The following is a 15,715-nucleotide window of genomic DNA, read 5'->3' as shown; positions in this document are numbered from 1 at the left end:
ATCAATGAAAAAGTATTGAAGTTGCATAATGAGGTTAAACCAATGAGATTGGGCCAAGCTTTATCAAGCCTAACCTTCTTTTAAATTTTGTCGTCATTTTTACATTTGATTGATTAGCCACTCAAGTGTGCCACATTATAAATAATATGACACCCTCCATGGTATACCAGATAAAAACAAGCATTCAATGTAATGAAACGTCATATTCTGTGAGAGTCCCGGAGATGAGAGAGAGAGAGAGAGGGGGGGAGGGGGGGAGACCAGGAAGTTCGATAATGAATGCCGCTTGCAGAATCTGCCTCCCCGGAAACAGCAAGGACAAAATGGAAATGGCAACGAAAACTTAAGAGCCAGGGCCCAGACAGAATCCAATGAAGTGGGCACCACTAGCTGAAATATGAGACGCGAAGTAACAGTGACACTGCATCCAGCAGGATCAGCGCAACCAGCTCCAGTAGGACAGTATGACGCACACGCTGCCGAGTAATGCACAAGGAAAACTCAGTCGGATGTGTCCTGCACCTGAATTAAAAAACACCCGCATGGAAAAGGAACTTGCATAAAAGTTCGTAACCAGGGCCATAAATCCTATCTTTCGGTCGCTGCACGCTCCACAACTCAAAACCGAGACAACTGGCTGCAACCACCGACCCAAGGCGACACAGGCTTGACTAGGCCCAGGAACGGGTACGAGACCACGAGCACCCAGGACCCCGCCCACCCGAATGTCAAACCAAGGCCACGTTGCCAAAAACGGCGGCAAGAGCTGCGAACGTACAAACGTCACGAGCATGGGAATAGACTGCAGGCTGGCTAGCCGTAAGAATCCTGCGGACGACCTGGGAAACCTATACCTGCGGACTGGGAAGAAGGGTAACCGGAGCAACCCAAAATGCGTCCACGGACGCAGAAGCCGACGGTCGTGCAAAAGATGGTGGAGAACCGCCACGGGCCACAAAACACGATACACCCCCGGCCGAATCAACCATCCCTCAAAACCCAAGGACCCCTCCGGAAAACAGCAGTCTCAATCTTTACCAGGCAAGGAGGAAACGGTTGGAGACGAACAAACCTACTGCCCCGACCGAAGGAGCAGAAAACCAGAACAGGAAGGGCCACCATAAACTGAGGAGAAGCAAAACACAGCCACCTAAAAAGAGACAAAAGGAAAAGGAAGGACCGCCAAAAAACCCCACACCGCCGCCAAGAAGAAGCAAGCAGGTGGGACACCAGCAACGAAGCCATCCAACCACCAACAGAAGGTGAGACTCGAGGCAGGGCCAAACGAGCTGAGGAAGAGGCGGAGCCGCGGGAAGACCCTGGGTGCGACCATCAAGCCGACAAAGAAGGAAATGGAACGGGTGCCATACCGAAAAACATCCCAATGCCAGCGAGCCACCAGGAGGTTGGAAACTAAGACCCCGACAGACTCCAGAGAAGGGACACCACAAGACCCTGAAAACGCCAACAGGCCGGGAAAGCCAGGAACCAAAATCGAAACCTGGCAATAGGAGAGCCAAAAGGCACAAACAAAACACATATGTAGGACAAAAGGAAGCTGAGGAACGAAGAAGGTAGGCAGAAAACGGGAACGAAGGAACCGGACCAACACCAAAAGCCGCTGGACCTGTCCCAATACGTTCTCGGGAGAGATGATCCAGAGGGGACATGACAACCACAAGCAAAATCCTCAGAGGAAATGACAGTGTAGAGAAATACAAGCGAAGAAACACATGGGGAGGGAAACATGTTGAACTGAATGCCCAAATGAGCTGTAGAAAAGAGAAGCACACCAGAAGCACAAATGCAGTGTCCATAGGAGACAATAGGAATGCATGAGGAAGGGAAGTGGCGGAGACCAACCCCACACCCAGCGACAAGAACAGAGAAGATAGCCTAGAAAGCTCAAGAACCTGTACAGAAGTCGAATGACAGGCGAGAGGCGGGACTAAGAGCCAAAGCCCAACCCCAACAAGCACTACTAGGCGAGGACAACTAGGGAGAGTACAGAGAATCCAATGTACATGGAAAAGCGAAGCCTGGTACAGCAAGACTGGCAAGGAGAGAGGGACTCAGAAAATCATGGGAACAAAGAACCCAAACAAAGAAGGCCCCCAGGAAGAAGCACGGAAGGGCCTAACAAAATGCCACAACCATATCCCAACACGCAACCGCAGCACCAAAACCGCAGCAAAACGTCATCACATAACACCCCTGAACACAGGAACAAGTACCACATAACAGGCACCTCCACCTTTGTACCCTGGAACACAGTGGAGGCAGGGCCACGAAATGCAGAGGAGAAATCCAGTCCCTCTCCTCTGCAGGACATGCAGAGAGGGACTGGAAGGGCATAGTCAGGAGCTGCCTCGTATGGGCCAAGAGGTCTCCTGCAGTCATCTGTGTTCTGACGTACGAAACAGGAAGCAAGGAACAAGAGCCGCCACGTACGGGCCAATAGGCCCGCTGCAGGCACCCCTGTTTATATGCTCCATGTTCTCATGTACGAATGTACTCCCATTGGTATCCCCAAAACGAACCAGCGCCCGAACGAAGGAGACGCTAGACCGCATAAACTCACCTGCAGAACATAGGCACGGAAGGGCCACGACAATGGAACTAGGTTGGTGCTGCCGGAGGCGGCGAGGGTATCGTGCACCAGCAGCCCAGAAAAATGGGAGCACCATCTGCGGAAGCAGGCCAGAGCCGCCCATACAGGAGAAGAGGAGGGGAGAGGCGAAGGAGGCGCCCCCCACCCAAAACGCAGGGAAAACCGATAGCGGGTTTTCCTCCCCATAGCGGCACTCCAGAACACCCCCAGGAACAACGGGGCACTGACTGGAGAATGAGCAGAATGAGAGGCAAAGCACTCGAGAGAACACAGACGGAGAACACCAGCACATGTGCACATCACCCGAACCAAAACAAACGCCTACGACGCATGCGCATGACACTAAAGTAGCCCAACAGTTTGCATCCCGAGTGATTTGCTTAAGAGAAGAAACAGCCCAACGCACGGAAACAGAAGCCAAAAATGAATAAGCAATGACACACAGCCAGCTCAGTTAATGAAAACAATGAACCGAACTGGAACCCAACCGGGCTACAAGGAGCCCAACTGCACGACAAGTAGCCCAACCGGGCCACAAGCAGCCCAACCTGGCAACCCGGACCAGGAATATGGAAGGAAAACGAGCAGTGCCGAGACAGCACAGAGAGAAGATACATGAATAAAAGAACGAGACTGGGCTGAAAACCAAGAGGAAACACGGAAGAGGACCAACAAGCCCTAGAAAGGACCGGAGGGAAGCCTCACCGAAAGACGACAGACGTTCCAATAATACAGGAAGGAGCAAAAACCATCTTGAACCTTCGAGAACACAGGAGCAAGTACAAATGACGAAGGCATAGAAAGGCCCAGTCGCACCCGAGACCAAAAGTCGTGCAGAACCCCAAGAAGAGGGGAACATCATGGTGAAGTCCCGTCCCAAGAAAAAAATGGGAGAATAACGGAGAAAAGCACCCACCGACAGGACGGAACCAAAGGGCTTAAGGGACAAAGGAACCGAACCCGGGGAGGGGCCGACGCCCAACAACTCGTGTGGAGAGTGGGGAAGGAAAACCACACTCCTCGCAACCGCAAGCCCAGCCCAGAGGGTAGGAAAATACTGGCAGGGTCCAACGGGGCCTGAGGCCCCCCAAGTCAGCCCCTCCCAAGCCCCGGGAACCCACACGGTAGGCCCCGGGGCCGAGCCATCCCCCCAAACCCCCAGCCTTAGGAAAAAAATAGGGGCAGCCGTGAAAAGCTCAAAGGAAGGGTGCCCACTGGCAGACTCTTACAACACGGCTGGAGGAACAGGGTCGAATGCCCCCGTCGCTACCCTGGAAGGGGAATTCCCCCAGACCAACCGAGTCTCAAAACCATGGAAACCCCGCCCCGACCGCGAACCCACAGACGGGAAGGACCCGAATGCAGAGACGAAGGGGGGATTCAACACCACCAATCAAATCAGGGCAGCCTCGGGGCTTCCGGGGAGCAAACAACCTAGAGCATTGCCACCGAAGCCTAAAGTGCAACGCCTGTGCTGCCCGCACCCACATAGTCAGCATAAGACTGGGTAACCGAGTCGCAAACAAGCAACAAAACTCGCAGGACTCAGGGCCAAAGGTGTCACTGACCCCACAGGCACCAGACAGAGGCAAAACCGAGAGTCACCCTGAGACAAGGGGACAAAGCAACTCTCAAACTCGCACAAAGCGAGGTAGGGACTCCGGGGCCACATCGATCGGGCCCACGCTCCCCCTAGGGGTTTCCCAGGGTCCTGAGTGTTTACTATAAGAGGACTCGCGCTCAGGTAATCCCAGGCAGGGTACTTTTAACCGGCGCCCACGTCTACCATAAGAATTTTATAAGAACTGAACCCCCGGGACGTGTACACTCACGGGGACCTAGCAGGGGGAACCACCGGAAGAAGGAAGAGAATTCAGCACAAAAAGGGGAAAGGACCAAAGGCAGACCCCCACCAGGCAGACAAACAAAAAGCAAAAGAAAACCCCGCAAAAGTACAGCGTACCCAGGCGGAACAGAGCCGGCCGCTATGAATAGTGAAAACAAGCTGTGCAGTACCCTGCATCCCTACCAGTGCAAACTGCCCCTTACCCTAAGGCGAACAAGGGAGACAGAAGCCCCTATCACACAAAGGGTGGCCGAAAACAAAGCAGTAAACGGCCTAACAGAAGCAGGACCCTAGGAACTTGTGGAAGGTAACCCCAAGCCCAAACGGCAGTACTTACATGGCACCTAGGGAAGGGAATCCTAGGCGCATGCAGCCCGAGTACTGGAGACTCACTCCCGGCTCATGCACCACCTAGAAGACAAACACCACACTCTAGGTGCAGTGCTGAAACAACCACTTTAGCCGGAGCACACAACTGGTACCTTTAGCATCACTCGAAGAACTGCGGTGTGGATTGCCGGTGTGGGGGTCTGGGGCTCCCCCTTCCCCCTTCTGGGGAGGGGGGAGATGTGCAGACAGTGGCGCGGTGACGTGTGATGTCATGCTAGTTTGCTCGTATCTTTTTGGGGAGTTCTATCCACTAGTTTGGCATTAGGTAGCAATTTTATCCAGAATAGGGGTTTGTTTTGGGACGCTTACCTTTCTGGGTGCCCGATCTGGTCGATGGCAGACACAGAATGCTTCCAACCACACGGGGGTTCCTATAGGCCATTGCTCCCCTTGCCTCTCTGAGGGTGCCAGGTTCTGGCTCGTGGTCCCCGGTAGGCCTACAGAACTCCATGCACATGACTGATGCCAAAGTCTGACATTAGCATATCAGCCTGTATAGCTCCGGGGAGCCAACAGGGCTCCCCCCAGAAAATATAATTATGGCCCAAATACCGGTTGCGAGGACAAGAAAGTATAATCAAAATGACGAACGATCATGATTCGAACGATTCGATTCCCAGGGTCCTGAGACAGAACACACGCTCAGGGAAGCCCAGGAAAGGTACTGGTAACCGGCGCCCAAGTCTACCAACAACCTTCTAAGTATTGAACCCCCGGGACATACACACTCACGATAACCTAGCAGGGGGGGGTACCACCCGAAATACAGTAGTGGATGATATACAGATAAGGGGCAACCAAGCAAAGGCAGACTTTCCCACCAGACAGGGAAAACCAAAACAAAAATTAAACCCCGCAGGAGGACAACATACCCAGGCGGAACAGAGTTGGCTGCCATGATAGGTGAAAACTAGCTGCGCAGTACCCTGCGCCCCAGCCAGTGCAAACTGCCTCTTTTCCTAAGGCAAACAAGAGAGCCAGAACACCCCAGCACACAAAGGGTGGCCGAAAGTCGAGCAGCAACCGGCCAGAGGCAAAACCCAGGGAACATGGGGAAGGTGGCCCCAAGGGCAGTACTTACTGGGCACCTAGGGAAAGTAACCCTAAGCACATGCAGCCCCGAGTACTGAAGGATTTCTCCTGGCTCGCGCACCCCCCTATGAGACAGCCACCACACCACAAGGGCACAGAGCTGAAGACAAAAACCGGAGCCAGAGCACACGACTTCAGCCTAGCGCATCAGCCTCAGAACTGAGGTTTTGGATAGCTTGCGCGGGGGCCTGGGGCTCCCCCTTCCCCCTCCTGGGGAGGGTGGAGCTGCACAGACGGCGGTGCGGCGACATGGTGACGTCATGCTTGATTGCTCATTTTTGTCCGGAGAGTTCTGTCCACTAGTTTGGTTTTCAGTCGCAATTTCTTAACTAGAATAGTTGTTTGTTTTGGGATGCTTACCTTTCTGGGTGCCTGACCCAGTTGATGGCAGACACAGAATGCTTCCAACCACATGGGGGTTTCTATAGGGCATTGCTCCTCGTGCCTCTCTGAGGGGAGCCAGGTTCTGGCTCGTGGTCCCTGGTAGGCCTATGAACTCCTTTCACTTAGTAATATCAGCCTAGATAGCTCTAGGGAGCCAATGGGGCTCCCCCCAGAAAACTGGTATATATGGGTGTTGCTGTATTCATAATTGCATTTTTTTTATTTTATTCTTTTATTCACTTGGTCTTTGGCCTCCACCACCACCTCATTTAGCATGTTCCAACCGTCTACCACTCTGTTTGCAAAAGAAAACTTTCTAATATTTTTTTTAGTACCTTTGTTTTCTTACCTTGAATCTGTGCCCTTCTGCTCATGAAGTTGCTAATGAGTTGTTAATGTTAAAGAATGTGTAAACTGTTAAACATGTTAAATGTTTAACAAAATGTTAAAGAGCTGAGATGCATTCTCTGTTAACCATGTTTCATTAAGTATAACAAGGGAGAATTTACTGTTCACTGGTTGAATTAAGTCATCATCATCATCAACATGTTTGCTTAGAGATCTTATATTGAAGTTAATTAGTGATACATTGTGGTAATTTGAGAATCAAAATACCATTTGTTAATTCTCAATGATTCAGATATACTAGTACTCAAAATTTAGGTTCCATGATCTACCAGAAAACATTTAGTGATCCCCATGTGGGTTGCAACCCACTGGTTGGGATCTACTAATTTAAGGTTAGATCACTGTTTAATAAAACGTTTGCAACTTTCTGGCTTTTCATCCTCACTCACCTTTTGTGATGAATATGTGACACTTTTCTGGACAAGCTGGACCACTTCTTCATTGCTTTTCTTCCACCTAATAGCATCTTGACAACTTGAAAAGCCTGCTGCTCCCCAGTCTTGAGCCCCAAATTACACAGTGCTATACAATAAAGATAAAAGGAAATAATTTCAATGTAAAATGACTGATGTACTAATAAGGATATAAATATGTAAAGTTTATTAGTTTTTTGGGCCAATTCTACAAGGTTACATGTTCATAAGAGAAACAGGGACTAACAAACAAATCCTAATGTGCTCCTTCGCCAGAAGAAATGCTTACTTTAACCCTTTCAACTCGCATCATCAACTCTACTCTCTTAACACAAACTTCTCCTTATCTGTGACACACACACGACCACATGCTTTCCGGATGCCACTTATAAAAAAACATCGTTGAATGTAATGAAATGCCATTTTCTGGGCGAGACCCAGAGGCTCCCCGGAGCTATACCGGGCTGATGTGTATATATTAGACTGTGGCAACAGTCAATCGAAGGAGTTCTAAGCCTACCGGGGACCAGAGCCAGAACCTAGCTCCCTCAAGAGAGGCACAAGGAGCAATGGCCTAGAGACACCCCTGTGTAATTGGAAGCAGTCTTTGTCTGCCATCTGCCAGGTCAGGCACCCAGAAAGGTAGGAATCTCAAAACAAACTACTGCTGGTCAAAAATTGTGAACCAAAAGCTGAACTAACAGACAGAACTCTCCAATTAAAAACTAGGAAACAAACATGACATATCTTGAGGTTATCTTGAGATGATTTCGGGGCTTTAGTGTCCCCGCGGCCCGGTCCTCGACCAGGCCTCCACCCCCAGGAAGCAGCCCGTGACAGCTGACTAACACCCAGGAACCTATTTTACTGCTAGGTAACAGGGGCATAGGGTGAAAGAAACTCTGCCCATTGTTTCTCGCCGATGCCTGGGATCGAACCCGGGACCACAGGATCACAAGTCCAGCGTGCTGTCCGCTCGGCCGATCGGCTCCCTACTACAACCACATCCACGTGGCAGTTGTGATGTGTGACATCACCACAACTGCAGCACATCCGTCTGCACAACGCCCCCTCCCCTTCCTGGAAGGTGGCTGGGGAAGTCCTAGACCTCCACGCCAGCAACTCTCCTCAGATCTGAGGCAAAGTATCAAAAACGTGAAAAACCGCCAACCGGATGTGCCTCCGGGTCTCACCCAGAAAATGGCATTTCATTACATTCAACGCTGGTTTTCTGTGGAGAGCCCCTTCGGCTCCCCGGAGCTACGTAACCAAAGATAAGAAGAAAAGGGACTCACCCGGGAGGCGGTCGTCACTCACGCCTTAACTCAAAGTCGAGACAACTGGCCGCAACCTGCGACCCAAGGTTATACACGCCCGAGAATGACTAGGAACATTAACAAGGTAAAGTGCAGCCAGGACCCAGTTTGACCTCCAATAGCCCCGTGCCCAAAAGATAGGCCAGGACACTACCAAAACAGCATCCGAATGCCGAACTTACGAACGGCGTGGGCACGGGGAAAGACCTGCAGGCTGGCTGGACGAAATAATCCTGCGGACAACCTAGGAAACCCTCAACCCGACCCGGGAAGAAGGGGAAACTGGGTCAACCCAAAGCACATCCTGTGCCACAGAGGCCATAACAGTGCAAATAACGGCAAAGAGCCACAGACACAAAACATGATGCACACCCGGTCGAACCAACCAAGCATCCTTCTGGAAAGCAGCAGACTCATTCTTAGCCTGAAAAGAAGGAGACGGCTGCAAACGAACGAAACAACCACCAGGACCGAAAGAGCAGAAACCTCTGCATCGGAGGAGAACATGAAGCTCCACGACCCGACCCCCAGAAGCCACTGGCAACAAGAGAAGAGCCTTAGAAAAACAGTTCTGAACTGAAGGGGCTACCACAAACCCAGTAGAAGAGAGAAAGAGAGAGCACCTGGTTCAACAACCAGGATAGCCCAGGCAGTGCATGAGCAGACCAGAGGTGAAACAATGCCTGATAAAGCTTGCAGAACGGAGCAGAAGTGACATCCACACCGAATGCAAGATTGTGCGGCATGCATTATCATGTGACGCTGGAGGAGCCAGCGCTGCACTATACCAGGCAACAGTATTCAGCATAAGATGACAGTGCTGAAACAACCAAGAGAAAAAGGACAAAACAACCCGATCAGAAATCAGAGACAATCTACGAAGAATCAAAAAGTGCCGAAAGGACCGCCAGGAAACTTCATACTGCTGCCGAGACGAAACGTGCAGGAGGGACACCATCAACAAAGCCACCTGATCACCATACAAACAGTGATAAACTCACATAAAAAAGACCAGACACGAAGATCGGATGAGAAGATCAAACCAACCACGTATTGGACTGGACCGATCTGCTGAAAGAGGCAGTAGATCTGTGGAAAGACCCTTGGGTTCAGACACCGAGCAAGCATCACCTGAAACCAAGGCTGGGCATGCCACCAAGAGGCCAACAGGACTACTCTCCCCAGTTATGTCCTCAAGTGAGCCAGGACCTGGAGCAACAACCGAACCAGGGTGAAGAGGTACATGTAATCCCACCTCAATCAGTCCAGTTGAAAGGTATCGACCCCAATGACTTCGCAGTCAAAGAAGGGCACCGCATACACCGGAAGATACCTCGACCAGGCCAACGCGAAGAGGTCCACCTCCAGGCACCCGAACGTCTGGCAGAGCCAACAGAATGAGTCGGCATCGACTGTCCATTCCATGGACAGTGGAATGAAATAGGACAGGCCGTCTGCCAGGATGTTGTACAATCCCTGGATATGAACCGCAAGGAGAGCCAAACCCCAAGAACTCAGCAGACAAGTCCCCGAAGTGAACAGCCCCAAAGAGCCAAGGACTGCATCGAACCCCCACGGTTCAGACAATGAACCACCGGGGAGCAGTCCGAATGGAGCTGGATCGTCGAACCACTAGCGTGCTCCCCGACCCTGGTCGGCCTGCCGAACTTGTCAAAACTTTGAACTCCGAACTTCTGGTCAAAAACCTTCAGCTGAGAGACGACTCATCCATTAACACACAGAGCAACGGCTCGGGTAAGTGCCACAGCACTGAACTCTTGTCAACTTGAGAGACAGAGAGAGAGAGAGAGAGAGATGAGTACAATCGACTTCATAATGGTCCAGGACGGACCAAAACATCGCCGTCTCTTCAATTTCTAGTGTGTACTCACCTAGTTGTGCTTGTGGGGGTTGAACTCTGGCTCTTTGGTCTGAGAGAGTGGTTTGTCTGAGAGTGTGGTTTGGTCAAGAATACAGAGAGACAAACAGAAAGATATAGACAGAGCAGATATGGGGGAGGGGAAATCAGGGGTAGAGATAGACTATCCTGGGCACTGCCAAGTACCCTCCTAGTTTCTTGCAAGAAAAAGAAGTTTCTCAACAATTACCATTAATTATAGCCTATCTATATACAGCTCCAGTGCCTTATGTAATACTTGGGAGTTATACAGTAGGGATTGACCACAACACAAGCTTTTACAGGAGGCTCAGTTACCACAAACCTTCCAGCCTTTCAAGCTCTTGACCTCCTTCCCAACTCTTTCTCTCGTATATTGTTCCACTCTTCCCTTCTAAAACACCCCCTTTCTGCATCTATTATCAAAATCCCATGAGGCCATAAAAGAATAGAATTCATTAGAAGAATAAACTTAAGAGTAACCTGGAAGTTCCTGTCATGGCCACCTCTTCAAGAAGACATTTCCAAAAGAAACAAGTTTTCAAAAGGTCTAAACTAAAAGTTACTTAAAAAGATAAAAAACTTACTAGTGAAAACCCCCTCTTTTGCCAGAGAAAGACGTATCTTGGAACATGTCTTTATTGCAGAGATGAGAATTGAATATGCTGTTCTAGTACATAGTAGGTCTTGTGTTTTCCTTAATGTTGCTCTTAGTAAGTAATCTGGTGAAAAGAAAGACAACTGTAATAATAGCCTATCCTCCAAGTATTACAATAACTGTAGTGTACTAATGGCTTTTTGAATATTTACCTAAACTTACCTGTGAACCACTAACACACTAGTGGTCTCGACAAGGACAAGAAGCCAACTGCTCGTCAAAGGTTCCCACCCATAGGTCTTTGCATTTTAAAATTTAGTAGTATTTTGGTGTTCACGGATTCAGCAGGTAGGCAGTTCCATGAGTTTATATATAACCCTATGGGTAAAAAACCAGCGTTGAATGTAATGAAACTATGTTTTGGGAGAGCCCCGGAAGTGCCCCAGAGATTCCCCGGAGGCTTCCCGGAGCTTACTGGGCTGATATATATGTATTAGACTGTGGCATCAGTTGATGGAGTTCTTGCCTACCGGGGACCAAGAGCCAGAACCTGGCTCCCCTCAGAGAGGCACAAAGAGCAATGGCCTATGGAAACCCCCATGTGTTTGGAAGCATTCCATGTCAGACATCAACTGAAGTTTGGCACCCAGTAAAGCACCCAGTTTGGCATAACAAAAAACTGCAAATGGTAAAAATTGCTACCTAAAGCTGAACAGAGGCTGAACTGCCAAACTAAAACAAGCAAACGTCACTAACGTCGTCACACCGCTCATCCACGCAGCCCCCCCCCCCCCCACCCCGAGCCGGCTGCTACAGCATTCAGTTCAGAGGCTGAGCATCAAAAAGAGCGTGAAAAACCACTGACTGGAGGGAGGGTGGGTGCTACGGCCCCTCTGGGGCTCACCCAGAAAATGGCGTTTCATTACACTCAACGCTGGTTTTTTGTGAGGAGCACCAGAGCTATCTAAACAAAGCTCAAGAGGGACTTACCCGAGAGGCGGCCACTACTCGCGTCTCAACTCGAGGTCAAGACAACTGGCTTCAACCTGCGATGCAAAGCAACACACACCCGACTAGTGCCAGGAATGTTGACTAAGGAATGTGTGGCCAAGACCCTATTCGACCTCCAAAATCCCAGCGCCTGAATGTCAGCCCAAGACATGTTACCAAAGACGGCAGCCAAAGCAGCAAACTTTCGAACGTCATGGGCATGAGGACAGACCACAGGCTGGCTAGATCAAATAACCCTGTGGACGACCTGGAAGACCCGAGCCCTGGAACAGGGAAGAAGGGAAACTGGGTCAACCCAAAGCGCATCCCCAGCCACAGAGACCGTGGCGCACAGGTAACGGCGAAGAGCCACAACCAAGCATAAAACATGATGCACACCCAGGCCTGACCAATGCAAGCATCAACGACCCAAGGACTCCTATGAAAGGCCGTCGACTCATTCTTAGCCAAAAAAGTAGAAGACGGTTGCAAAGGAGCAAATCTACTGCCAGGACCGAAAGAGCAGAAACCTCTGTGCCGGAGGAGAGCATGAAGTCCCCCAACCTGACCCCCAGAGGCCAATGCCAACAGGAAAAAAGAGCCTTTGCAAATCAATCTTGAACCGAAGGGGCCACAACAAACCGAGGAGAAGATAGAAAAAGACAGCACCCGGTCCAACGACCAGGACGGCTCAGGTGGCGCATGTGCAAGCTGGAGGTTAACCCTTTAGTTGCGCTAGACATCATATGATGCGTGAGTGACTTGCAGTAAATTGCGCTCCGCATCATATGATGCTTTGGAGTACTACGCAAGATTTAAACGGCCCGCGGATACACGAGGTTCACCACACCTTCATCAGGGCTCTTGTAAACAAACGCCATTTTTTTTTTAAATCGTGGGCCAAATTCCCGGGTGTTAGGGGCCTCAGTATTGAGTGAGCTACCAAGCCCTGATGCACGCAGCATGAGCTCACAGCACTGCTGTTCAGCTTGTGACCACAGCATCGCCTAAAAATGCCATAACTATACTTGTTCATGCTATTATGTAGCGATGATATTATTACAGAAGACCCCTGACTGTGATAAAACTGACCAGAGTTCTGATAATAGCAGGATTGTGGTGATATTTAGTGCTGTGCTCCATGGAGGGAAGAGTAATGCTGTGGGAGGGAGGGTGGTGGCGATGTCTTCTGACTGTGTATGGCCACCTTTTATTGACTGCACTCACCATACCAGCTTAGTGGTTCGCTATGGTGAACACAAATGTAGATACTTATATATAACGTGTGTATAGAGGGTATAAACAGCAATAGGAGTAGGTTGGGAGCCTACATTTTAGTGAGGGAGGTGGCGTCGTCTACACGACTTATCATGTTGTTTACTGGTGACCACTAAGGTCTTTGGGCACCATACCAGTTTACTTTTACAAGTATGGTGAATAAAACAGGTAGATACTTATATATAATGTGTGTATATAGCGTAATAACACCACAAACAGTATTGTTGGAGGAGAAATATTAGTGCATCTGGATGGAGGGATGCCAAATGGCAGTAACAAAGCCAAAACATGAAAATAGGACGTGATCAGGCAGCTCCCAGGCGGAGGAGGTGTCCAGACGTCCGCTCGTCATCAAGATTGAACCAGGAGTCCCATGAGGTGAGGTGCCACACGGGAATAACTTTGTAAATTTATTTTCATTGTTTCTTGCTTTATTTATATAGTTTTTTTGGTGCTAACAATTTGTTTTGATGTGCCAAAGATGATGTTCATTTGGATATAACTTTAAAATACACATATGTACACACATATATATGTATAAATATACGCACACCATGTATTTATTTATAATATATATACACTGCAAATATATAAGCCTAACTCTTATAATTAGACATAACACACATTTTCCCAGAAATATATAATGGTAATCACTCATTTGGTGTTGATGAAAGTTCAGTGGCTCCTAGTATGGCCGCCCTGCACTGAATGGTGATGTTGCCAGATATAGTCCTCATTTTTTACTAAGGGCCCTAGAATGAATATGAGGGAAGATTTTTTTTTTCAAAATGAGGTGTTATTGGAGGCCTGAAGAAGCAACTGTGAGCCTCGTGTATGAGTAAGACTTTTAAATTTTAGGTAGTTCCCAACTACATCATATGATGTTTATCAGTCTGAGCATATTTAGGTATCCCATCATATGATGTGATATGCAGCAGAAAGGTTAACAGCAAGGAGAGCAAGAGCGAGGAAGTAGGTGGTGACTGATACAAAGCCACACCCATCAATACTGTCATCCTCAGAGTTAACAAATTGAACAAATTTGTTGCTATTGTATTGATCGAAATGAAAATGTGTTAATGTAGTTTTGAATGATCTTGTCACTATTGGTGAGAGTGTTGGTGATCATAGTGCAAACTACATCGTTGTGGTGGACAGAACTCTCTTTGAACTGTCATATACAGCAAATATACAGCAAATCCGCTGCCACATGCTACTTAATATGAAAATAAAGCCATTGTGATATTTAGCAATTACAGAAAGCTTCATTTTATTTGAAGAGTAAAGAGGCTTAATTACCAGATAAGGAGGCAATTGTAAAAAGGTTAATGCTAAGCACATGTGCGATCTGTGTTTGTGTTTCTCCATTCTCAGATTGCTTAATTATCTCCATTTTAATTTTTTTGGGTAATTAATCACTTCTTCCCTGGAACAGGTACACCATTAAAACTCTTTCTGTTTTTATCATCCATTAATTATTATGGGTGTTTTCCTTGAGAAACTGTTGAAATAGTCCACAGAGTGCACCATGGGGCTATACTGAGTACTGTATATGAGAAAATATATTATTGCTAATAGGATAGTGTGCGTTGGAAGTATGGCATCCACAGGTTGTGCATGTGCAAATTAGTCATGTTCATTTATTACACTGGGAACAATGGGGTAGATTTGTATAACAGATTGTGATGCTAAAATGGGGGACAACTTGGGAGTCCATTCAACAAGAACTTAGTAATGTTGGTGAAAATACTCTACCTGTGATGACTGAACACACATCAGGTAAGAGATCAGTCTTGGGAATGTTCTCAACAATTGCTCTTAAAAGTTCCAGAGTCAGCTGTGTCAACTCTTTAACCTGCATCAAGCTGGCAATCGACCTGCAATTGTTACTGTGTACATCACACACTGTTTCCCGAGAATAAAAATTATAAAGTACCTGTAAAGTATAAATTATTTAGAAGATGTTGAGAGAGCTAATTTCTATCTAATTTTATACTACTATAAAATCTTTTTGATTAGCATATTATGCTACTATATATTTCAGTAACTTAAAAATCAAGATAATGTATATAAATTCTAATCAAAGCAAGTCCAATAAGAGCTCAAGGCTTACTGTGTAATATGTCTTGACAAATATACAGTAAATAAAAAATCAAGGATTAAATGTAATGAAATGCCCCTTTCTGTGCAGTCTTTTAGTAGCTTCCCTGAGCATAAGTATTGGTGTGTATGGCTAATCCTTCAGATCATACCAGACTCCTGAGAAGCCCTTTCAGGAAACCATAATCTGGTTCACTCAAAAAGCTGAGGCTAGTATGAGGGATCAATTATTATCCAAAACGCTGTCCAGAAATCTTAGACAAAAATAAAAAACCAGCGTTAAATGTAGTGAAACGCCATTTTCTGGGTGAGACCCAGAGGTTCCCCGGAGCTATCCAGGCTGCTAATATTAGACTTTGGCATCAATCAGTGTGAATAGAGTTCTTAGACCT

At 48.0% G+C, this 15,715-nt stretch overlaps 1 protein-coding gene across 8 annotated transcripts in view; it reads right to left on the bottom strand.

Moving 5' to 3' along the window:
• LOC123758649 (uncharacterized) overlaps positions 1-15,715 on the bottom strand; it is a 91,826-nt gene that overhangs the window by 46,449 nt on the left and 29,662 nt on the right. For 6 of the 8 annotated variants that reach the window (XR_006772921.2, XR_006772918.2, XM_045743203.2 and 3 more), the window contains exons 5-7: positions 14,979-15,100; positions 10,945-11,079; positions 7,121-7,253 (exon numbers count right to left, since the gene is read on the bottom strand). Coding sequence is in view for 6 of the 8 variants with exons in the window: in XM_045743203.2 (XP_045599159.2) it covers positions 7,121-7,253; positions 10,945-11,079; positions 14,979-15,100 (390 nt within the window). In the remaining 2 variants the exon portion in view is untranslated. The remainder of the gene's footprint in view (positions 1-7,120; positions 7,254-10,944; positions 11,080-14,978; positions 15,101-15,715) is intronic. The other 2 variants (XM_045743187.2, XM_069328803.1) reach the window with 2 other exon arrangements.

The sequence above is a fragment of the Procambarus clarkii genome, chromosome 22 (genome assembly GCF_040958095.1).
Source record: "Procambarus clarkii isolate CNS0578487 chromosome 22, FALCON_Pclarkii_2.0, whole genome shotgun sequence".
Classification (NCBI taxonomy): Eukaryota; Metazoa; Arthropoda; class Malacostraca; order Decapoda; family Cambaridae; genus Procambarus; species Procambarus clarkii.
This window is presented reverse-complemented; position numbering and strand designations above follow the sequence as displayed.